Source organism: Sus scrofa, chromosome 14, assembly GCF_054392235.1.
Source record: "Sus scrofa isolate SSC_HxYL_T2T_F1_AM1 chromosome 14, Sscrofa_HxYL_maternal_Yorkshire_Landrace_v2.0, whole genome shotgun sequence".
In the NCBI taxonomy this organism is placed as follows: domain Eukaryota; kingdom Metazoa; phylum Chordata; class Mammalia; order Artiodactyla; family Suidae; genus Sus; species Sus scrofa.
In genome coordinates, this window is record NC_139396.1 from 27,855,582 (window position 1) to 27,880,638 (window position 25,057).

At 39.5% G+C, this 25,057-nt stretch overlaps 1 protein-coding gene across 25 annotated transcripts in view; it reads left to right on the forward strand.

Annotated features, from left to right (window-relative positions):
* The first annotated feature begins 556 nt into the window (after positions 1-556).
* PPP3CC (protein phosphatase 3 catalytic subunit gamma) overlaps positions 557-25,057 on the forward strand; it is an 87,230-nt gene continuing 62,729 nt past the window's right edge. For all 25 annotated transcript variants that reach the window (XR_014828285.1, XR_002338570.2, XR_014828286.1 and 22 more), the window contains exon 1: positions 557-914. Coding sequence is in view for 4 of the 25 variants with exons in the window: in XM_003483381.5 (XP_003483429.1) it covers positions 866-914 (49 nt within the window). In the remaining 21 variants the exon portion in view is untranslated. The remainder of the gene's footprint in view (positions 915-25,057) is intronic.

Here is a 25,057-nt window from a genome sequence, read left to right on the forward strand (position 1 = left end):
AATCAGGGGTTTAAATGGGTTTGGTGAATGAGGGCTGGAGCGTGGTCAAATGGATAAAGATTCCTAGAGAGAGAGTATGTACGTGTGTGTGCGAGGGGTGGTGTGGATACCCAGAGGACAGGGAAGGAGACCTCCGGTGGGGAAGGTCAGGGAGGTCAAGGGCTCTCTGTAAGGTGGCCCCAGGGGGAACAAGGAGGTGCACAGGTCAATCGAGCCGCTGCTGGCTCGTTCGGGCCGAGTCACAAAATGGCCGCTGCTCCGCTGGGACCTTCGGTGCGGGACAGAGGGGCTGGTGGTAGGTGCTCCAGGCCCAGGCGGCGCAGGCAGCCGAGGACGCAGGGGCAGGGAGGGCAGGCTAGAGAAGGGAAAACCGACTGTCGGAAGCTGGAGGACAGGAAGGAAGAGCGCGTGAGCGCAGGGCGGCCTCGCACACTGAAGTCCTCCCGACGCAGAGTAAAGCCGGGTCGTGGACTCTCCGGGGGTGGGAGGTCAGGCGGCAGCGCGCCCCCTCCGCACCGCGGCGGTGACGGCGGCGCGCGGGCCGCCGGGAAGTCGGGAGGACGCCGGGCGGGAGCGCGCGAGCGCGCGCACGCGGGGCCGGGCCGCTCGCTGCCGCGGCGGCCGGGGTTTCCTTCTTCAGCAGCGGTCGCCAGCGCCCCGGACGCTGTGCCTCAGGAGCGAGCGGCCAGAGGGCCGGCATCCTGTCCGCTGGGCTCGAGGGCGGGCTGCCGGAGCTGCCTCCTTCTGGTGCCTGGGCCGCCCTGAGGAGCGGTGCCAGGCCACGGCGGGCTGACCGGCCCCAGGGAGCCGAGACCGGAGGCGCACGTCTGGCGGTCTCCTGTACCGGGAGGAGGCCGAGGGGACCATGTCCGGGAGGAACCTCCACCTTTCCACCACCGAGCGCGTCATCAAAGGTGCCGAGCGGGCCGGGCCTTCCAGTCAACCCGCGGGAAACGGCCCAGGGCCAGGCGAAGGCTCGGGGCCAGAGGGAGGGAGCCGAGGACAGGAGGCAGGAGGGCGGCGGGGTCCCGGGCAGCGCCCATCCCAGAGGAGGATCCGGAGGGGGTGTGGGAGACGCGAGGTGGGGATCCCCACCCGGGCTACCCCGCGGGGGCGCCGGGCGTTTTCTGTTGCACCTGGACTAGTAGCTAGCTGGAGATTGCTGGTTTATCTCCTGTAGTGTCAGATTTCCAGGCTGGGTGGGGAATTTCTTCTCCTACCACCCTCAATGGGCCTGGATCCTTTTTTTTTTTTTTTTTTTAAAGAAACGATTCCTCTTTTCTGGTCTCTTACCTGGGGAAGCCATCTAGGGCGATGTGGGCAGGGAGTGTAGTAGACTTCCAAATCAGACCTTTCCACCACTTCCCTTCTGTACAGTCAGGTCTTTCTTGCCTCTTCCCCACCCTTTTTTAAAGGATGGATGACATACACCTTTTTTAGCCCACTTTCTCCAGATCTTCACAGGCCACTGCTGTTATTAAAATAAACCGTATCGTGACATAAATACAAATAAATCAATTTTATGATATTTGAAAGCTATCTACAGTTCTCTTGACATGATTTTTGGTGTTTTATTTTCCTTTTGGCCATGGAGGCTTGGAGAATGAGCTTCTCTAATTCAGATGTCCAACTAAAACTAAAGTGTTTCTTACTAATACTTGCAGGGTTTTACATGGTAGCTGTCTCTGCCCTTAAACTAAGAATAGTGGTTTAAACATAACCACTAATTTATGTGCTTCTTTTGTTCAGCCATAAGACTTATTAAGTACAACTCTTCTCTCTGAGTTTCAACACTCTGGTTTGAAAGCACTCTTTTATAAGATGGGAATATACCTAGACCAGGTGTATTAGTGGCCTCTGGATAAAAGGCTGTAAGTTAGTTGTAAGTGGGGAAAACTATTAAAAGACTTTTATTTTTTCGTTTTGGTAATTAGAAAGGAAACCAAGATTGGTGACAAGAAAACATTTTTTTTTTAATTGGAAATTATTGACTGTTCAATGAAGGGAGATAATTTTATTGTTCAGGTTTTTTCCCCCTTAGAAACATAAAGCATCATAAATGTTGATTGTCTACACTATGTAATTTGGGTGTATAATGTAGTCCCCCCCAGGAAGTCATTATCATAAGTGTTGATTATAAATGCTAATTATCTACAGTATATAATATTTACTAAATATAATGGGGTTTTTGAGATTTATCAACTCAGACCTGTCTGGTATCATTAGGGGTTGAAGGAACTTGTTCATGTAACTGACAGCTCTTTAACTGCTTAATTATTTTGGCCATTTAAATGTCAATTTTTATAGTATATAACCCATAAAGAATATAATATATAGTATGTAACTATAGTTATAATATAATATTGTATTAGTATATAATATGTAATATATAACTTTCTTTGAAGACTCAGAATATACTAAACATAACCTTTTTTGATAAATCAAGGTCATCATTATATACATTAATTTTTGTCCTGTGCAGTTAATATGGCCGGTGCATTCTGCTGTATAAGGGTGTTGGCAGTTTCCTCCTGTGCTAAAAAGACTCTTCCCTGCTATACCAGTTTAGTGCTTTTGTCTGTTTTTAGTTTATTTCCTCCAGTACTGTTCTCTATCTGTCAAAATACGCCCTTCTAATCTGTCACTTCTAAGCTGAAGTAGGCAGGGAAACCAGATAAACCAGAATAGTGTGTCAAGTCAGAATAAATAGGATCTGAGTGAAGCTTAGTGGCAGTCCTCAGACCTTCATGAATCTCAAATTCTGATCGCCATTGTAGCATGTAATTTTCACCATAACATGCCATAAGATACAAAGGATACTTTAAAATGACCCTTTCACACTCTTAAAAAGACTGGAGTAAAGTAAAATAAAATGCAGTTAAAATGCAGGTGCTGGCTTATTGCTAGGCATGCCTACAGTTAAGCAAACGTCCTCATGGTCTGTATGATTCAAATTTGGTTTTTGGTGAAATTATATATTACTGACTGTTGTTATAAGAGTACTCTTAAATAAATGAAAGAGAAAATGATTTCAGGCTCTTACAATATGTAGATTTATCTTGTATGTAAAAACTTTGGTATGAGAACCTGAACACAGCAATTTTGGCTTCTTGGTGACTTACATTGCTTTTTTTCTGGGTTTTCCTGAGTTTGAAATATTAAGGTTTATTCTAAGAAAGTAAGGTGTCACTATCTGTACAGCTAAGGTCCATTGTATTGGGTACTAAATCCTGATCTAATGTTATTTTGTCTGGCCAGAGTGGTTTGCATTTATTCATAGCTGGAAATCTTTTTCAGAGGTGAGACCACACCCCAGTTATTTTTGGTTCTGTCATTTCCTGTTAACTTTAAAGTCTCTTTAATTGTTTTGCTTGAGCAAATCTTGGAGAAGAGTAGGTGGGTGGGAGTGATTTGTATTTTAAGTGTCTTTTAAATAGCAAGTTTCCTAAAATGAAGAAGGTCTGAACTGGTGGTTTTACTCCTGCTTCTGAATCTCATTGTGACCTTGCCTTTTTTTTTTTTTTTTTTTAACCTTGCCTCCTTTTTCTTAAATTCTCTCTCTTTTTTCTTTTGTTTTTTTCCTTTTTGCTTCAATTGTCTCATTTGCAAAATAGGGTTAATATTACCTTCTTTGTCAAGCATCTCAGCCATGCAATGAAATAGGAAAAGCTTAAGATAGTATTATGAAACATGATAGTAGTTTGATACTAATCAGCTACTTTACACAAGTGGTTAGTAGAGAAATCATTATTAACATTTAAAAATATATTAGAATTAGAAAGTATATGAAATTACAACATAAGTTAAGAAGCTGTTATCAGAACAATTAAATACCAGAAAAATACCTCTTCTACAATATAAAGGATATCTAGGTGGCATTCTATGGGTAGCATCATAGAGACCAGTAATTGTCTACTACTTTCCTAGCAGCTGGTTTCTTTTCTAGCAGTTGAAGGTATTTATTTTGTGTTTAAAAACATAAAAATTCTTATGATTTCGCTCATTCATTAAATGTTTATGGAGAGCCATCTGCAGTCAACTCCCAGTAGGTGCTCATTTGCTTCTTTGTTTAAAAGCCTCTAGAACAATCCATATGCACTGCGGCATCACTACTGGTATCTAGAGCAGAAAACTAGAAACTCAAATAATTGAATTATGAAAATCTTTCAGCTTTATTTATCTATTTTTTTGTCTTTAGTTTGCGAGTTTCTTCTCCTGTTTGAGGGAATTTTTTTTCTTTGACAGTGATTTTCATAAAAACAGTTTATTCCTTTGGGCTGAATCTTTTCAGAAGCAACAAGGAAATTTCGCTAGGAATTACAGGATGGATGTGTAGAATCCATTGCCTAAGTTTGTTATTTGGGCTTTAACAGAAAACTCAGACTTTTTTTCAGGAAGATGCTGATACAGTTCTCCCATCCTCTTGGAATTCAAATATATTGTATAGTCACAAAATGCACTCTCATTCGTAGCACGCATTGGAAGCTCCTAGTTCTTTAATATCCTGGCACTGAGAATAGTGTGGCTATGACTTTGTTAAAAGGTTTTAGGAAGAGTGGTATGGACAAAACTGGCTATTTCTACAAGTATGTGCTGAACCCCATTTCAGTCTCTGGTACCTATACCTCATTTATTTCCCCTCTTGTCCCATCTCCTTTTCCATATTATGAGAATGAATTTACCAAGGGCTTATGCATTTTTTTCTTTTAAATATAAGCTTAACCTGGTAATTATAAAATTTGAAAGGGAGAAAGGAAGAAAACAAAGCCTTCCTTCCAGAAACCACTGCTCTTAATACTTTTACATGGACTTTTCATGACCCTTGAACAACATGGGTTTGATCTGTGGGGGTCCACTTAAACGTGGATTTTTTTTCAGCAGTAAGTACTAATGGTACTACGTGCCCTTAGGATAGTTGAATCTAAGGATGTGGAACCAAGGACAGGGAGGAAATTTGGGGATAGAGGGACCACCTGTGTATGGACCTACACCACAACTCACCATAACGCCAGATCCTTAACCTACTGAGCAAGGCCGGGGATTGAATCCACAACCTCATGGTTACTGGTTAGATTTGTTTCCACTGCACCACAACAGGAACTCCAAGGACGCCTTAATTAAAACACTTAAAAATTTTTTTTTAAACAGAAATAAGGTGTTCTTTTTTTACCTGTATGGTAATGGTTGTGATTGAAGCTTTAACTATATCAAACATTTGGTAATAAAGCTTTCTTCCATGATGTAACATCACATTTTACTGTAAAGTTAAAAAAAAGAAAAAGAGTTTGGTCATTGGAGAGACAAATACTAAGCACTCATTACTTAAAGTGAATTAAAGATTTAATTAAAAACCTTTTACTAAGCAGTGCTTGGTAATAGAAATAGAGTATCTTTCTTTTTTTAAATTATAGTTGATTTGCAGTGTTTTGCCAATTTCTGCTGTACAGCAAAGTGACTCAGTCATACATATATACATTCTTTTTATGGGGGGGGGTCTTTTTAGGGCTGAACCCATGGCATATAGAGGTTCCCAGGCTAGGAGTCCAGTTTGAGCTGTAACCTTTGGCCTACTCCGGAGCCACAGCAACTCGGGATCCAAGCTGCATCTGCGACCTACACCACAACTCACAGCAATGCCAGATCCTTAACCCACTGAGCGAGGCCAGGGATCAAACCCACATCCTCATGGATCCTAGTGGGGTTCATTAACTGCTGAGCCATGACAGGAACTCCATTTTTTATATGTACTGTTTTCCATCGTGGTCTATCCCAAGAGATTGGATATAGTTCCCTGTGCTGTACAGTAGGACCTTGTGGTTTATCTGTTCTCAATAAAATAGTGTGCATCTACTAACCTCAAATTCCCAGTCCATCCCATTTCCGCCTCCCCCTTGGCAACCACAAGTCTGTTCTCTGTGTCTATGAGTCTGTTTTTTAAATAGGTTCAATTGTGCCATATTTTAGATTCCACATGTAATTGATATCATGTGGTATTTGCCTTTCTCCTTCTGATTTAATTTCACTTAATATGATAATCTCTCATTGCATCCATGTTGCTGCAAATGGCATTATTTCATTCTTTTTTATGGCTGAGTAGTATTCAATTGGATATATGTACTACCACCTCTTCTTCTTCTTCATCTTCTTTTTTTCTTTTTTTTGGTCTTTTTAAGGTTGCACCCTGGGCATAAGGAGGTTCCCAGGCCTGGGGTTGAATTGGAGCTGTGTCTGAGACCTACACCACAGTTCATGATAACACCAGATCTTTTAACCCACTGAGTGAGCCCAGGAGTTTAACCCTTGTCCTCATGGGTACTAGTTGGGCTCATTACTGTTGAGCCACAATGGAAACTCCTGTAGCACATCTTCTTAATCCACTCATCTCTAGATGGACATTGAGGTTGTTTCCCTGTCTAGGCTATTGTGAATAGTGCTGCTGTGAAGAGAGGGGAGCATGTATCTTTTTGAATTGTAGTTTTGTCCAGATGTGTACCCAGGAGTGGGATTGCTGGATCATATGGTAGTTCTATTTTTAGTTTTTTGAGGAACTGCCAAAATGTTTTCCATAGTGGTTGTACCAGTTTACATTCCCACCAACAGTGAAGAAGGGTTCCCTTTGGTCCACACCCTCTCCAGTACTTGTTATTTGTAGACTTAATAATGATGACCATTCTGACCCATGTAAGGTGGTACCTCACTGTAGTATTGATTTGCTTTTCTCTGATAATTAGTGATGCTGAGCATCTTTTCATGTACCTACTGGCTATTTGTATATCTTCTTTAGAGAAATGTCTATTTAGGTCTTTTGCCCATTTTTCAATTGGGATTTTTGTTGTTGTTGTTGAGTATGAATTGTTTGTTTATTTCGGAGATTAAGCCCTTGTTGGATACATCATTTGCAGCTGTTTTCTCCCATTCCCATCATAGAGTTGTCTTTTCTTTTCTTTTCTTTTTTTATGGTTTCCTGTGCTGTGTAAAATCTTGTAAGTTTGATTAGTTTCCATTTGTTTATTTTTGTTTTTTTATTTCTATTGCCTTGGGAGACTGACCTAATAAAATATTTGTATGGTTTATGTCAGGGAATGTTTTGCTTATGTTCTAAGAGTTTTATGATAATCATGTCTTATGTTTACGTCTTTAAGCCATTTTGAGTTTATTTTTGTGCATGGTATGAGAGTGTTCTAGCTTCATAGAAATAGAATATTTTTACATTAAAGTGACATTTTGGGAAAAAGCTAATTTTTAGACTATATCTATGACAGACAAAATTATTCAGCTAAATCTGGTATTCGTAGTCATTTAGGGGCTTTGCTGCTACTTAATTGCTAAAGGACAAATGGAAATAAAGGATATCTTTTTTGGGTTTTTTGTTTTGGTTTGGTTTGGTTTTTTGTTTTTGTCCTCAGCATGGATCAGCTTTGATGTGGGATCTCAGTTCCCAGACCAGGGATTGAACTCAGGTCACAACAGTGGCCTAACTACTCACAAGGAATATCTTTTAATCATTATCATCCTTTGGTGCAATCATTAATAGACTCTAAGACTATTTTAAAGTTTTCATGTCAAATTTTAGCTTCATTTGAAATTGCAGAACTAAGGTCTAAAAATTTCAACCTAACCTAAGTGATATCTGACTTAGTTATCTTTATAAGCTACCTAATTATTCAGATGTATGCAGAGGGAACTTTTAGTTCCCTATATGCAGTTTATTTTGTTGGTAAACTAGATTTTTATCATGAAATCTTTTGGTTTCTTGAGTTTTTCTTTATTATTAGAAGAAGGTATAACTGTGTAACTTGGATCTCTAGGTTGGGTGACAGAAAAGTATGCTGTATTAGCTGACCATGGAAATGTGTATCTTTGATGACCATTAGTAGATTTATTGAATACTAACAATTCATGATGTTTTTGTGCAGTATCTAGACAATGTCAGCCTAAGAGAGTGAAATTCTAAATGAAGTAAACACTAGGAGATAATTTTTAAGAATTCATTCAAGAACTGCCTATGTAATCCTTGCTAAAAATGTTTAGCCTATATCTAGTTATAGTAAATAATCATACAGATCCAATTTATGGGACTTTCCATAAGATAATTGGTCTGAACTCTTCAAAACTATTGAAGTGATGAAAAATTGAAAAGGCAGGAGGACTATTTTAGATGAGAGAAGATGAAGGAGAAATGACGGTTGAGTATAGTGCCAAGCTTGGGTTCGGAAGATAAAAAGCCACAGAGGACATTTTGGGGACAACTGGGGAAATTTCAATATGGAGTATACATTAGATACATCAATGTTAAGTGTCCTGGGAGTGTGATATGGTATTGTGGTTATAAAAGAGAATGTTCTTATTTTTAGGCAATACCTGATGAGATATTTAGGTTAAAATATCCCAGTATCTGCAATTTGTTTTCAAATGGTTCAGGGAAAAAAAAAAAAAGTGTTTTGTCAAGAGAGAAAGCAAAAGTGGTAAAGTGTTTATTATGTTGATTATGGGTAAAGAGCAAATGGATGTTCATGTTACTGTTCTTTCGCTTTTTGATAAGACTTCAGTTTTTCTTTTTCTTTTTTTTTTTTGTCTTTTTGCTATTTCTTTGGGCCGCTTCTGCGGCATATGGAGGTTCCCAGGCTAGGGGTCTAATCGGAGCTGTAGCCACCGGCCTACGCCAGAGCCACAGCAACGCGGGATCCAAGCCGCGTCTGCAACCAACACCACAGCTCACAAAAGGCAACGCCAGATCGTTAACCCACTAAGCAAGGGCAGGGACCGAACCCGCAACTTCATGGTTCCTAGTCGGATTCGTTAACCACTGCGCCACGATGGGAACTCCAGACTTCAGTTTTTCAAAATGTAAAGTTGGAGAGAGAAAAAAGAATACAGTTAAGAAATGCCTCAAATAAGTAGGCTTGGGAAAAGCCCATCATATCCCAGGATTCAGTGGTGTCTTACTGAAGGCAAGCTAAAAAGAACATGAGTTTTAAAGTACATTAAAGTTGTGGAGTGGAGGCAACTTGTTTAGTAGGAAAAGAGGTTGTTGCAGCTTTACAGTGGGGATTGGAAGAACATGCTGAAGTAAGGACAGAGAAGCAAGGTGTACTTGACTAAGGGGGTGAGAGGATGAGTAAACCAGAAGTGTCAGAAAATGGGAAGAGGTTAAATAAAGTGAAGAAAAGGAGGAGAAAGAGGGATTGCTAAAAACTGCTAACAGTTGACAGTGATTCTGTTAAGGAACACAGGGTTCCTGTTGTGGCTCAGTGGGTCATGAATCTGACTAGTACCCATCAGGATGCAGGTTCGATCCCTGGCCTCACTCAGTGGGTTAAGAATCTGGCATTGCTGTGAGCTGTGGTGTAGGTCACAGACGTGGCTAGGATCCTGCATGGCTGTGGCTGTGGAGTAGGCTGGCACCTGTAGTTCCGATTCGATCTAGCCTGGGAACCTCCATATGCTGCAGCTGCAGCCCTTTAAAAAAAAAAAAAAAAAAAGGCAAGAAGATAGCAAGATTATTTTGATGTCTATGTGTTTAAAAAACAAACAACTGAGGCTTAATCGGTTTATGAATATAATTCAAATATTAATCAGAGTGCAGCCACCAGCTTACACCACAGCCATAGCAACACGGGATCCGAGCTGCCGTGTCTGCAACCTATACCACAGCTCATGGCAATGCCAGATCCTCAACCCACTGAGTGACGCCAGGGATCAAACCCTCGTCCTCATGGATGCTAGTTGGGTTCATTAAGCACTGAGCCACATTGGGAACTCTGCTTTAAAATTTTCTTTGAATATTTTTATGTTCTTTATTCATTCTAATTTCTAACTAAAAATTCATTCTAATTCATTCTTTATTCTAAACTGTTCTCTTCAAGTGCAAGAACTGCATACTCTTAGTGCTAAATGCAGTGCCTCACACATAGGTGCTTGGAAAGTGTTTAAGTAAGTGAAAGCATAAGAAGCCTTTTTTAAATTGGAGACAGTGTAGGAAAGAGCACAGGCTCTGCTAATTACTAGTTGTGTGACTTTTGTTATTTTCCTTGCTTCAAGTTTAAAATAGGAGATAACAATACCTACCTCAGAATTTAAAGATTGTATTTCATATTATATTATGTAAAGTGCTTAGCACAGTAGGTGCTTAATAAATGTTAACTATTCTTTATTAAATGAATTCTTCTTGAATTTTGGTGAGATTTGATAGCAGATCTATTTGACTTTAAGCGGCATAGGTGAAATGATAGTTTAAGAGTGTTATGTTTTATATTTTCCAACTTTAATCTCCTTAGCTTTTGAAAGGATTTAAAAGTGCTTAATAAAAATGGTGAAAATTTCCTTTTCTGTAGCGTGGATAGAATTTTGGAAATAATGTATTCATAAACAGATATTTGATGAATTCCTACCTCAAGCAACAAATTTCTGGTCATACTCAGAAGCTTAAATACCATATTGAAAAGTACCCATTATAGCATATGATAGCTTCCCCAAACTGTAACAGAAAATTAGAACTTTGGAGCTTCCTATGACTAATACCACCAGGAAAAGCAGATGACTAAACTGTAGACTATATCTGGTATGAAATTGTTTGCTTCTTTACTCTATAAATTGATAACCCTTTCAAGTTTAAACTTTGACTGTTGATAAGTGGCCTAAAGAGGTAAAACTTAATTTTTTTGTGTGTATATGCCTAGGTACATCTTATTCTTGTGATCTAAGGCTTTGTAGAAGTTTAAAAATAAAATAAGTTGGTTTTGGAGTTCCTGTCGTGCTGCAGCGGAAGTGAATCTAACTAGGAACCATGAGGTTGCGGGTTTGATCCCTGGCCTCGCTCAGTGGGTTAAGGATCTGGCATTGCCGTGAGTTGTGGTGTGGGTCACGGACAAGGCTCAGATCCGGCATTGCTGTGGCTGTGGTGTAACCCAGCAGCTGTAGCTCTGATTAGATCCCTAGCCTGGGAACCTCTATATGCCATGAGTGTGGCCCTAAAAAGAAAAAAAAAAAAAATTAAAAAATAAATTTAAAAAATAGGATGGTTTTAATGAATGACCAAAGTAATAAAGGTAACTGGTGGATTTATTCGTGAAAGCAAGTTCGTTGTTTTTTTACTATTGTACATTGTTTTGTTGAAAACATATGAATGTCACTATAAAGTTATTATTCCTGTCGAACTAATGAATTCTGTGACTCTCAAAAAATGTACGGAGATTTCAAAGAGCTACTTCAGATTATTGAAATAAAATTCTTTGTTTTAGTTGGTTGTGAAAGGATCCGAAGGGTGCATATGACTTTCACTAATAATATTTAATATAAACCTCTTAAGCAGTGTTTAACTGGTTCATGATTAGAAAGGCAGGTGAGTCGATTAGGAAATAAGTCTGCAAAAGTAGGGCAGGCTTGTTGGCTTAAAATAGGAATGGAAGCAGGGTTATTTGTTGTGAACAGAGATAGCTATTTAGGTAAATCCTAGTGTCCCATGAGGGTAAGACCACACAATAATCTAATAACTTATAGGCCAATAACTTTTAAGGTTTATCTTTTATACTTACTGTAGGATTAAAGTGGTCATCATGTGGCTTTTCTCTTTTATGCAGATCCGCCTCAGATGTTAGGCATATGAAAGTCATTTATGTAGTGGATGTATATTGTATCAGTATACTGAATTGAATTTGACCCTGAAAAGGCTGCAGAATTTCTTCAGGGTACTTTAGGAGCTTAGTTTTTAAAGATTTACTAAATTTTTATGTTGATAATTATAGATTCACAGGATGTTGCAAAGAAAGGCACAGGAAAGTCATTTACACCCTCCCTTAGGTCTCTTCCACAATGTCAGCATCCCACATCATGACAGTACTGTACCAAAACCAAGAAGTTGTCTTTGGCACAATCCAGAGGGCTTATCTCAAGTTTAATCAGTTACACGCAGATATTCAGTTGTACCACCACCACAAGACTCTTGTGTAGTTCCTACCCCTTCACAGCTATGGCCATCCCTTTCAGAAACTCATTTTTATAGTTTGGTTATTGTTTTGAATCAATATTGTACATGTATGAATAACTGGGTTACCATGCTGTACAGTAGGGAAATAACTATTAAAAAATTTTTTTAATGTAAAAAAATATCATTAGCTATTGGAGAACTGAAAATTAAAACCACAATGGACTACCACCACACACCCATTATAATGGCTGAAATTAAAAAGACAATTACCAAGTTTGACAAAGATGCGGAGTGATGGGAACTCTCATGCCTTCTCTCTCATGACGGGTATGTAAAGTTGTAGAACTACTTGGGAAAATTACTTGGCAGTTTTTCATATGTTAATTATACATCTGTCATACTTCCCTGGCATCCCACCCTTAGGTATTTACCCAAGAGAAAAGAAAACAAGATTTGTACACAAATGTTGTAACAGCTTTAGTCATAATAGCCAAAACCAGGAAATACTCAACAGGTAAATGGGTAACCATAATACAGTATATCCTCACAGTAGAGTACCACCCACCCAGCAATAAAAAGATACAAACTACTGATATATGCAGCAGCACAGGTGAATCACAAAACCATTGTGCTTATGAAAAATACCAGACTTGACAGATCATTAAATGCTGGGCAGATCATTCATATAAAACTAGAAAGTGGAGTTCCCATCCTGGCTCATTGGAAATGAATCTGACTAGCATCCATGAGGACGCAGGTTCGATCCCTGGCCTCGTTCAGTGGGTTAAGGATCTGGTGTTGCCCTGAGCTGTGGTGTAGGTCACCGATATGGCTTGGATCCCACGTTATTGTGGCTGTAGTGTAGGCCAGCAGCTATAGCTCCAATTCGACCCCTAGCCTGGGAACCTCCATATGCTGCACATGCAGCCCTAAAAATACAAAAAGACAAACAAAACTAGAAAGTGCAGTTTTATCTGTAGTGACAGAAAGCAAATCAGTGGTTGCTTGGTGCTGGAGGCAGAGACCAGGATCTTTGGGGCAAGGGAAATGTTTTATGTCATGATTGTGGTGTGGTTTAATAGAGATATGTCAAAAATTTATCACATTATACACTTTTGCGGATGTATTTTATTGTACCTAAATACCCCTCAATATAGCTTATTTTTTAAAAAGAAGTTATGGAAGCTATACTCCATAGTGCAGATGATTTACTTTGGCTAAAACGAGATTGCAGGTTAATAGGCTACTACAAAATTGAATTGAAAGCTGAAAAGAAGGAAATAAATGAAATGGAGACATCCTTTGAACTAGGGATTAGTAGTTTACTTTAGAAGGATACAATTTACTTTGAAATATGGCCTGGAGGTGAAATGCCTCCTTTTAAAAGTAGGCTTTAAGGGTAAAATTTTTGCACTTTATTGTCAGTTTTAATATGTGGGGGTATTTTTAGTGGGTTTTTTTTTTTTTTTTTTTTTTTTTTTTTTGTGGTTGCAGTCACAGCATGCAGAACTTCCTGGGCCAAAGTTCGAACCTGAGCCACAGCAGTAACCAGAACCATAGCAGTGACAATGCCAGATCCTTAACCTCTGAGCCACCAGGGAAGTCCTTTTTTTTTTTTTTTTTTAGTCCTCTTTTATACTTACTAAATAACTGTAGATCACATATAAAGACAAAAATAAAAATGAACAAAGGATATAATGTTTGTAAATATTTATAAATGAATAAATTCGGGAGTTCCCGTCGTGGGGGAGTGGTTAACGAATCCGACTAGGAACCATGAGGTTGCGGGTTCGGTCCCTGGCCTTGCTCAGTGGGTTAACGATCCGGCGTTGCCATGAGCTGTGTTGTAGGTCGCAGACGTGGCTCGGATCCTGCATTGCTGTGGCTCTGGCATAGGCTGGCAGCTACAGCTCCGATTAGACAGACCCCTTGCCTGGGAACCTCCATATGCCATGGGAGCCGCCCAAGAAATGGCAAAAAAAAAAAAAAATTATTTTCTTTTTTTGGGGGGGGCACATTCGTGGCAATATGGAGGTCCCCAGGCTAGGGGTGGAATAGGAGCTGCAGCTGCTGGCCTATGCCACGGTCACAGCAAGGCAGGATCTGAGCCGCATCTGTAACCTATACCACAGCTCAGGCAGTGGCCCTCTGAGCAAGGCCAGGGATTGAACCCATGTCCTCATGGATGCAAGTCAGGTTCATTAACCACTGAGCCACGACAGCAACTCCTCTTATTAAAAAATTATTTTGGGAGTTCTCATTGTGGCGCAGTGGAAACAAATCTGACTAGAAACCATGAGGTTGCAGGTTTGATCCCTGGCCTTGCTCAGTGGTTAAGGATCCGGCGTTGCCGTGAGCTGTGGTGTAGGTTGCAGACACGGCTTGGATCTGGCGTTGCTGTGGCTGTGGTGTAGGCCAGTGGCTACAGCTCCGATTAGACCCCTAGCCTGGGAACCTCCATGTGCATCATGTGTGGCCTTAAAAAGAAAAAAAAAAATTCTTTTGCATTGAGTACATAGTATTTTGATATAGAGAAATAAAGAGTAGTCTGAAGATTAGCAGAAGGTTGAACATTGATAATACATGAGTGTTATTGCTGTTCTTTTTATTTTTGTAAATTTTATGTTTGAGAATTTCAAAAAAGTTTTAGAATAGCTTGAAAACCTTTGCATTATTTATAGCACTGTAGGAGGCATATTTATCAAGCATAGCTCCATTTTTGAGGCTGTTTAAGGCAAATTAAAGGGTCTTTAATTTGATTTTAATAAACACATAGTATAATACAAATTTGTTAACATTGAATACTTTAGTACCCATGAGTCCCTGAGGAGTTACGGTCAGATCAGTTAATCTATGGTACTGGAACATTATGAGTTAATGTTTTTTTGGTTTTTTTGGTTTTTTTTTTTAAAGAGCTTAGATGGTCTGTAATGTACATTGTGGTGTGGTGTGGTTTGGTTTGGTTCAGTTCACTGTCTGACTCTTAAGTTGTAATTTTTTCTGAACATTTGGGAGCAATTTATGGTTTCTGTTTGAATTTTCACTCTTGGCTTCTGACCATTTGTTAACTAAGCTGGAAGATTTATCATTTAGGGGAACTGATCAATCAAGATGTATACCATTGTTGGATAGGTTGTGAGTGATTATCAAGCTTTGTAGTCATTTTGACCTCTACATACACTGAACCATTTTATTCTTTTTCTTAGATGATCTTTCTTGAATCACCTGTTATGATAATGGCTAATTGCAGCATTTAAGACTCTGGAGACCACACATATGATATCTGTAATAGACAAAACCTCAAACAAGAATTACTTTATTTACTTGTTTGTCTTTTTAGGGCCGCACCCGTGGCATAAGAATTACTTTTAAAATTGGAAATAATGTCCCATAAATCTCACGTCTATTTGAACCTTCTTTTGGTAACCAAGTCTTTTTTTCCCCTTTAATTTGAATAGGGATTATTCACCTTTGTCAGTGTCTTTCAAACATTAGTGTCTTTCAGAATTAGTCCTGCATTTGGTTATTTTTTTGTGATAAAGATCTTGGCAGTACTAAGAATAAAGGGCAGGGTGTTTATTGATGGTCTAGAATCTTGAACCAGCAGAGAGAGAAGAAAATAGCTTAGCAAATAAAGGGCAGGCCGTGCAAAGTGCATGGTAATCAGTGGCTTCTGGCATCTGGGAACTTGTGTTCTGTTGATCTTGGATGTAAAAGGTCTATTCGCATTGTCTTTTGCTTTTGGACCAAAACAGTTGTGGAAATCCTAACTCAGATAGTGTCTGTCCAGAGCAACGATGTTAGTAACAGACATTATTTATTCTCTGTAGTATTAGTAGTTATAAGTACATGATACAGGAGTTCCTGTCGTGGCGCAGTGGTTAACGAATCTGACAAGGAACCATGAAGTTGCAGTTTCGATCCCTGGCCTTGCTCAGTGGGTTAAGGATCCAGCGTTGCCGTGAGCTGTGGTGTAGGTTGCAGACATGGCTCAGATTCCGAGTTACTGTGGCTCTGGCGTAGGCCGATTGGACCCCTAGCCTGGGAACCTCCATATGCCGCAGGAGCGGCCCTAGAAAAGGCAAAAAGACAAAAAAAAAAAACAAAAACAAAAATAAAACAAGTACATGATACATACCTTCTTTTGACGTGTTTCCTCGAGGCTCAATTCTTGATCTTTAGATTGTGGCTGGGAACTTTAGGTGAATGTAAGCAAGAAGCAGAAACTGCTTTTGGATGTTGAGTCTATAGACTTTAGTTATTTTATTATATTAACCAGCCTTATCAGAATGGAAGAGAGTGGAATCTAGTATTAAATTACACAATTAGTTTTATAAGGAGTCAGTTGTTGATTATTCTGGAAGTAAGAATATATTATGAACAGAAAGGACGCTGACAAATCTCCAGGCCTTTGATTTATCCTATAACATGTATTTCACCAATACAAGCTTATTTAAACCTAGAGATAAAATCTTTTTGTAGGCAGCTACTGTGTCAATCTTTGTATATAAACGTGTCTTTAACCTGAAAGATACACAAACATTGAAGCATATTTACTTTTAACACATTTTACATGATTTTACATTTAACGCATTTTACATGACTAACTTAGAAAGGCTGAACTCTTTGTCATATATATATATATATATATATTTTTTTTTTTTTCCTTTTTTGGCCACACCACAGAATGCAGAAATTCCAGGTCAGGGATTAAACCCAAACCACAGCAGTGACAACACCAAATCCTAAAGTACTAGGCCACCAGGGAACTCCCAGATTTTTTTTTCTTTTAAGCCAATTTTAATAAAGCAAAGAGCTTTCACAATAGTTTCGATTTAATTAGAAGTTGGAGAATGCCAAATAGAGCTAATAATTTCTGTAATCCTTCAAAAATCTTTTTAATAAGGTAAAGGATCAAATCTTTGTGTTACCTAATGATCATTTAGTATAAACGCAAAGGTATTGTAGTTGTGAGCTGATGTAAGCCTGATTTCTTCATAAATGTTCTTATTATTCTGGGGTTTGGGAAGTTTTTCAGGGAGGCAGTTTTAGAATTTAAATTGCATTTGGAAGCCTCCTCACATTAAAGAATGCAGACCATTGAATATTCAGAATTCTGTTTCCTATTTTGTTATAAGGTGCCTCTCAAACAATCTTGTTCACGTTAAAAGTTCCCCAGAAGGCCATTTGTAATTCAGTTTTTTTCCTTGGTGAAATTCTACCATTATTGAGTATATTCGTTATCTGAAAATGTAGAGGAAGCAGATAGAGGAGGCACAGAGGAAACAGATTCAGACAGAGAAAAGTCCATGTGACCTGCAATGATTGTTAAGGATGGCACTTTTTTTTTTTTGCTTTTTAGGGCCACACCTGCAGCATATGGAGGTTCCCAGACCAAGGGGTCTAATCAGAGCTATAGGTGCCGGCCTACGCCACAGCCACAGCAACATGGGATCCGAGCCGCATCTGCAGTCTACATCATAGACTTAACCCCCCGAGCAAGGCCAGGGATCAAACCCACAATCTCATGGTTCCTAGTCAGATTCGTTTCTGCTGTGCCACGACAGGAACTCCAAGGATGGCACTTTTTGCAACCACATATCTCCAGAAGACATGAAGTGACATCAAAGATAAGCTATCATCAGTTGAGAGAGCTGACCAGAGCCTTGGCTGTAGGCAGACAGAACTGAGCAAAACACTTCTCAGGAAAGACCTTAGGAAGTTTTAGAAAAATCGACCCAGTGCAGTTTGTCTAAAGGTACTGGTCTAATGGGACCTGAACCTGTCAGACTTTGGGGCTGGCTGGAAGATAGACTTATTAAGTTCTTGTCTGTCCTCTACCTGTGGACTTTCTCTTATAGATAAATGACACTTAAGATACCAACAGATGATAGGAGTGCTATTAATTAGGTAGAAGTCAAATTTCTCTCTCAAACAGTACAATATGGTAAGACAGAGGGCCCAAATATTACATTGGTTCTGAAGTACACAGCAAAATTATTAAAGCTCAGGTAAAGTCACTTTTGTAGACAGAGTGCCCCTGAGCAGGTGGAAGTCAAGTGGTCTCAAATATGCCCGCTGTTACAAATTTATGGGTCTCCAAAGAAACAAGGTCATCTAAAGGATTTACTTGTAGTTAAAGAAAAAAAAAGTTAGGTTTATTTAACTTGTTGCAATAAGCAGAGAGAACCAGAGGAACTAGGGACCTTTTCCATAGGGCAGGCAGTTAGGAAAAACTCCATTTTGGATGCTGTTGGACAAGGGACTAGTGCTGGATTTTAGAGTGGAAGTTTGTAATCTGGACAAGGACTAGTTAGAATTTGTAAACTTGATTACTTGCTAGAACTCATGAAGTTCTACTTTTATTTTTATTTATATATTTTTTTTGTCTTTTTGCTATTTCTTGGGCCGCTCTTGCGGCATATGGAGGTTCCCAGGCTAGGGGTCGAATTGGAGTCATAGCCACCGCCTAGCCACAGCCACAGCAACAAGGGATCCAAGCCGAGTCTGCGACCTAGACCACAGCTTACGGCAACGCCAGATCCCCAACCCACTGAGCAAGGCCAGGGATCGAACCCGCAACCTCATGGTTCCTAGTTGGATTCGTAAACCACTAAGCCACGACAGGTACTCCATGAAGTTCTACTTTTAAATCAGATCTAGTATCTATACAGAGGTATTGTTAAATTGGTCTGCCTGAGGTCTTACCTTGGAACATATGGATCTGAAGGCTTAGGTGTCAAAAAAGAGTTGATGGCCCGTGATGCATGTTGTGGTTTAGTTTGGTTCAGTTTATCTCTTTTATGAATCATAGTACAGTTATAAGTTGTGACTTCTGTTTTGATTCTAATAGGCAGGTCGTATTAGTTTGTGTATTATAAAAATGTATCTATAATTGTTGAAACAGCTTAGGAAAAACCTTTGACTTTGAGAATTGAGTATTAGTTTTCTATTGCTATGTAACAGATTGCTACATACTTAATGGCTTAAAATAATGCCCATTTTTTAGTTCATAGTTCTTGGATCAGAAATATATTCATGGCATTGGAGTTCCCGTCATGACTCAGTGGTTAACGAATCCGACTAGGAGCCATGAGGTTGAGGGTTCGATCCCTGGCCTTGCTCAATGGGTTAGGGATCCGGCGTTGCTGTGAGCTGTGGCATAGGTTGCAGATGCGGCTCGGATCCCGAGTTGCTGTGGCTGTGGTGTAGGCTGGCACCTATAGCTCCGATTAGACCCCTTGGCCTGGGAACCTCCATGTGCCATGGGAGCGGTCCTAGAAATGGCAAAAAAGACCAAAAAAAAAAAAAAAAAAAAGCTGCTAGTGGAGACCTCTACATCCTCCTCTCCTCTTTTCTCTTGGCCTATACTGACTATAATCCTAAAATGTTTCCTCTAAAGTGCAGACTGATATTGGGCCTCAGTGCAATATTTCTCTGCTGAAATACTGATAGTTTTTTGTTTTTATTAATTTCATAAAAACATCTGGATCTTATCATTTTCAATGCTGTGCTTTTTCACTGAGTGTCTGAGATGGTCTTCTCTTTCCCTTGCCATGTAGAACTTTTGTCTTTTTTTTTTTTTTTTTTAACTGATGGTCCCAACAGCCCATTCATTGTTTCGCGCATCGCTTACTCTTGAACGAGGTGAATTATACCTGGGCTAAAATTCCTCAAAGCCTCGCTTAGCTGGGATTATTGACTAGCTACTCTGTTGGAGGACAAGGATTCCAAGAGACCAAGGCAGAAACTGAAAGTCATTTTTCCTGAAGTTTGTTGGTTAAAGCAAATCACTAAGGCTAGGTTGGATTCTAGGGTAAGGGAATTAGACTCCACTTCTTGATAAGTGAGGGTCGAGCTCACATTGTGGAAGAACACATGGAGTGGCAAATTTTGCTGCAGCCATTTTTGGGAAATAAAATCTGCTGCAGGAGTTCTCTGGTGGCCTAGTAGTTAAGGATTCAGCGTTGTCATTGCTGTGGCCTGGGTTTGATCCCTGGCCCAGGAACTTCTACATGCCACGGGTCTGATCCAAAAAAAAAAAATCTGCTACAGAAATGTAACAGTAAAATACCTAAAGTTTAACTGAGATTCCAAAAAATTAGAGATTGGTTAAATAAATGATAACATATAAGTAAGTAAATTATGATATCTACCTGTGAGGAAATATTTTGTGACTTTTTTTTAAAGGTATCTCTGTGTGTACTTGTGCATTAAGATATTGTCTTGGTCAAGGAGTTCCCATCGTGGTGCAGTGGTTAACGAATTCAACTAGGAACCATGAGGTTGCGGGTTCGATCCCTGCCCTTGCTCAATGGGTTAACAATCCGGCATTGCCATGAGCTGTGGTGTAGGTTGCAGACACGGCTCGGATCCCGTGTTGCTGTGGCTCTGGCTTAGGCTGGCGGCTACAGCTCGGATTTGACCCCTAACCTGGGAACCTCCATGTGCCGTGGGAGCGGCCCAAGAAATGGCAAAAAGACAAAAAAAAAAAAAAAAAAAAAAAAAAAAAGATATTGTCGTGGTCAAAATGTTTAGGAGTTCTCTTGTGATTCAGCAGGTGAAGGATCCAGTATTATCACTGTAGCAGCTTGGGCATTGCTGTGGCTTAGTTTCCCCTGGCCCAGAAATTTCCACATGCCACAGGTCAAAACCAAAAAAACCAAATCTTTTTAGTAGCACATAGGACAATACTTAATACAAAGTAGCAGTTTGGTGAAAGTACTTGAGTGAATACCTTGAAGATATTGGTTGAGTTGCCAATCCTTCATAGTTTTTGTTGAGAGTTGTTCTGTGTCTTATTTTCATATGTATTTTAGTTAAAAGTTAATAGGTATTACATCAGGAGTTACTAGTCATTTTAAACTGGAAACCTGACATTTATTTCAAAACAAGTGTTTTTAAGGCATATGCTTTATTTATATCAATGGTTTATTTTCTGCATTTGTATCCTTTCTGTTTATTTAGAGGGACAAATCGAAGTTTTTTAACAACTGGCAAATGAGAAAATATTCAGTTTATATGACTTCTCATATAGCATCCTAACTTATTTTGAAACATTTGGGAAGATATCAACTTTAATGTTTCTCTGTAAAAGGTGAATAGATATTCTCATTTTGTATTAGCTTGGAAATAGGATGACCCATTTAAAAATGGGCTCTGATTTAAAGGTATTGTTAGAGGCATTGGCGACTTTGCTTTTTCCCACTTTTAAATAAAGTTAACAGATTCTGTTTTCAGGGAATGGCCAGAGAATATTTCTGCTCTCATATGCTCTGACACAATTTTGCTACTCTCCATCAATAGGTAGACACTGTTTCTTATTCCTTGACACACTAGGCAGACCTCTAACTGCTCCAACCAGTTGAGTATGGTGTAAATGATACAGTGTAACTTCTAAGGCTTAAATATTAAAAGGGTACAGGTTCCTCCTGGCTTTCTCTTTATTTCTTCGAACTCCTGTAAAGAAGTTCAGCCACATGAAGAAGCCACATGTAGATATTCTCACCCAAGACCTGAGCTTAAGCCTCAGCCAATAGCCAGCAGTAATCACTGGACTACTGAGAGAGTGAGCTTTTGGGTGATTCCAGCTCTTAGGCTGGTGAGTGTCCAGAGGAAGCTCCCAGACGCTTAGAGCAGAGACAAGGCAGCCCCACTGTTTCCACTGTCTGAATTCATGGTTCACAGAATCTCTGAGAGATAATAATAATAATTGTTGTTTCAAGCCATTAAATTTTTTTGGGGGTGGGGAGGGTTTGGCTGGGTCCATAGCATGTGGAAGCTCCCCCACCAGGGATGAAACCCATACCATAGCATCCAAGCCGCTGCAGTGCCAACACTGGATCCTTAATTTGCTGTTGTGTTAGTTTCTGATGTATAGCAAAGTGATTCAGTTTTACATATATTTTATATTCATATTCTTTTCCATTATGGTTTATTATAGGACATTGGATATACTTCTTTGCACTGTACAATAGGACTTTGTTGTTTATTTTACGTATGTTGGCAGCATTCCATTGTATGTATATACACCACATTTTATTTATCCATTCATCTGCCAGTGGACGTTTATGTTGTTTCTGTGTCTTGGCTATTATAAATAAGCTGCTATGAACTTTGTGGTGCATGTATCCTTTTGAATTAGTTTTCTCTGGATATATGCCCAGGAGTTGGATTGCTGGATCATATGGCAACTCTATTTTTAGTTTTTAAAGGAACCTTCATACTGTTTTATGTAGTGTCTGCACCAATTTACATTCCCACCAAGAGTTTTTTTTTTTTTTTTTTTAACTTTTTTCCATGTCATCTCCAGTATTTGTTATTTCTAGACCTTTTAATGATGGCCATTCTGACCAGTGTGAGGTAATACCTCAACGTAGTTTTTTTTTTTTTTTTTTTTTGTCTTTTTGCCATTTCTAGGGCCTCACCCGCAGCATATGGAGGTTCCCAGGCTAGGGGTCCAATCAGAGCTGTAGCCGCCGGCCTACACCTGAGCCACAGCAACTCGGGATCTGAGCCGTGTCTTCGACCTACACCACAGCTCATGGCAATGCCAGATCCTTAACCCACTGAGATAGGCCAGGGATCGAACCCGCAACTTCATGGTTCCTAGTTGGATTCGTTAACTACTGAGCCACGACGGGAACTCCACCTCATTGTAGTTTTGATTTGCATTTCTGTAATAATTAGCAATGTTGAACAGTTTTCACGTGCCTATTGGCCATCTGTATGTCTTTGGAGAAATGTCTAGGTCTTCTGCCCATTTTTTGCCTGGGTTGTTTTGGTTTTTTGTTGTTATTGAGTTATATGGATTGTTTGTATATTTTGGAAATTAAGCCTCTGTCAGTTGCATCATTTGCAACTATTTTCTTCCATTTTGTAGTTTGTCTTTTCATTTTGCTTATGGTTTCCTTTGCTGTGTAAAAGCTTGTATGTTTGATTAGATTCCATTTGTTTATTTTTGCTGTATTTCTGTTGCTGTGGGAGAGTGACCTAGGAAAACATTGGTACAATTTATGTCAGATAATGTTTTGCCTGTTATCTCTTCTAGGAGTTTTATGATATTATGTCTTATGTTTAAGTTGTTAAGTCGTTTTGAGTTTATTTTTGTGTTTGGTGTGAAGGAGTGTTCTAACTTCATTAATTTACATGTGGCTGTCTAGCCTTCCCAATACCACTTGCTGAAGAGACTGTGTTTTCTCCATTGTATATTCTTGCCTCCTTTGTTAAAGCTTAATTGACTACAGGTGTGTGGGTTTATTTCTGGACTCTCTATTCTATATCATTGATCCATATTCTGTTTTTGTGCTAATACCATGCTGTTTTGATTACTGTAGCTTTGTAGTATTGTCTGAAGTCTGGGTTACTAAGTTTTAATGTAATTTGTTGCACAGCAATAGATAAAATTAATACATTCAAGTTCTAGAAGTCTATAATAGAGAAATAAAGATTTGCACAAAGACTTATGAGAATGTTACACTGCAGTATTACTTATAATAGTAGATAAAAAAATTTTTAAAGAAAACAGCCCTAAAAAAAAGAAAACGTTTAAAATATGATGTAGTCCCGGAGTTCCCGTTGTGGCGCAGTGGTGAACGAATCCGACTAGGAACCATGAGGTTGCGGGTTCGATCCCTGCCCTTGCTCCGTGGGTTAACGATCCGGCGTTGCCATGAGCTGTGGTGTAGGTTGCAGACGCGGCTCGGATCCCGCGTTGCTGTGGCTCTGGTGTAGGCCGGTGGCTACAGCTCCGATTCGACCCCTAGCCTGGGAACCTCCATATGCGCGGGTGCGGCCCAAGAAATAGCAACAACAACAACAACAAAAATAAAATCAAATAAAATAAAATATGATGTAGTCCCCTCCAATAAAATTTTAAAAAGATCATGATACACCCATTATTTCCGTACAGAAATTGTTTCTTATATTTTCAAAAAGAAAATTTAAAGAATTATTATAAGTCAATTCTATTATAATGGTTATCATAATTCATTGAATTATATGCTTATATAAAAATGTTTAAGAAAAAAAGGATGTATCTGTTAAAGGACATGCCCAGAATGTATAAGAACTTAACTTTTATCAGTCAATGGAAAATATATCTTGAATAAATTTTTTTTTGCTTTTTAGGGCTGCAGCTGAGGCATATGGAAGTTCTCAGGCTAGGGGTTGAATCAGAGCTACAGCTGCCAGGCTACACCACAACCGCAGCTATGCAGGATCTGAGCTGCATCTGCAACCTATACCACCACTCATGGCAATGCTAGATCTTCCACCAAGGGATGCTGGGAATCAAACCCGCATCTTCAGGGATACTAGTCAGATTCATTTCCACTGCACCACAATGGAAACTCCTTGAATGAGTTTTTAAATAGATGAAAGAATTGATTGATTAGGCATGTCAAAAGAAGATAGCCAGATGGCCAATAAACAAGTGGAAAGGGGCTCAGTATCACTACTCACCAGGAAAGTATAAATTGGAACCACAAAGAGATACAAGTAGACTCTCAGTATAATGGGATAAAATTTAAAAGATGACCAATACTAAGTGTTGACAAGGAGTAATTGGAACCCTCACACCTCACTAATGTGAGTAAAGTGGTATAAGCTTTTGGTGAACTGTTTGGCAATACCCGTGCCTCCCCTAACCCTGCAGTCCTAGTCCTGGGTACATACCCAAGAGAAGGGAGTGCTTACACCCACCATAAGATAGGCAGAAGAATGTTCACAGCAGTGTTATTTATAGTAGCTCAAAATTGGAAAGCTTATCTAGTAACATGTTTTGCTGCCCCAGCCTTATTATTAATGCAGTAGTGCTTAGCATGTAGCTATCTGCTTTTCATTTACTATGTACCGTAATGAAAATTTCTATAGAGTTTTCCCCCATTTTCTAATTTTTAAAACATTTTCCAAATTTTTTTTTTCTTTTTGTCTTTTGTCTTTTGAGGGGCACACCCACGGCATATGGAGGTTCCCAGGCGAGGGGTCCAATCAGAGCTGTTGCCACCAGCCTACACCACAGCCATAGCAAAGCCAGATCCAAGTCACGTCTGCGACCTACACCATAGCTCATGTGCCACGACGGGAACTCCCTCCAAAATGTTTTACAAGTTTTTTAAGGAAAAACTTTTT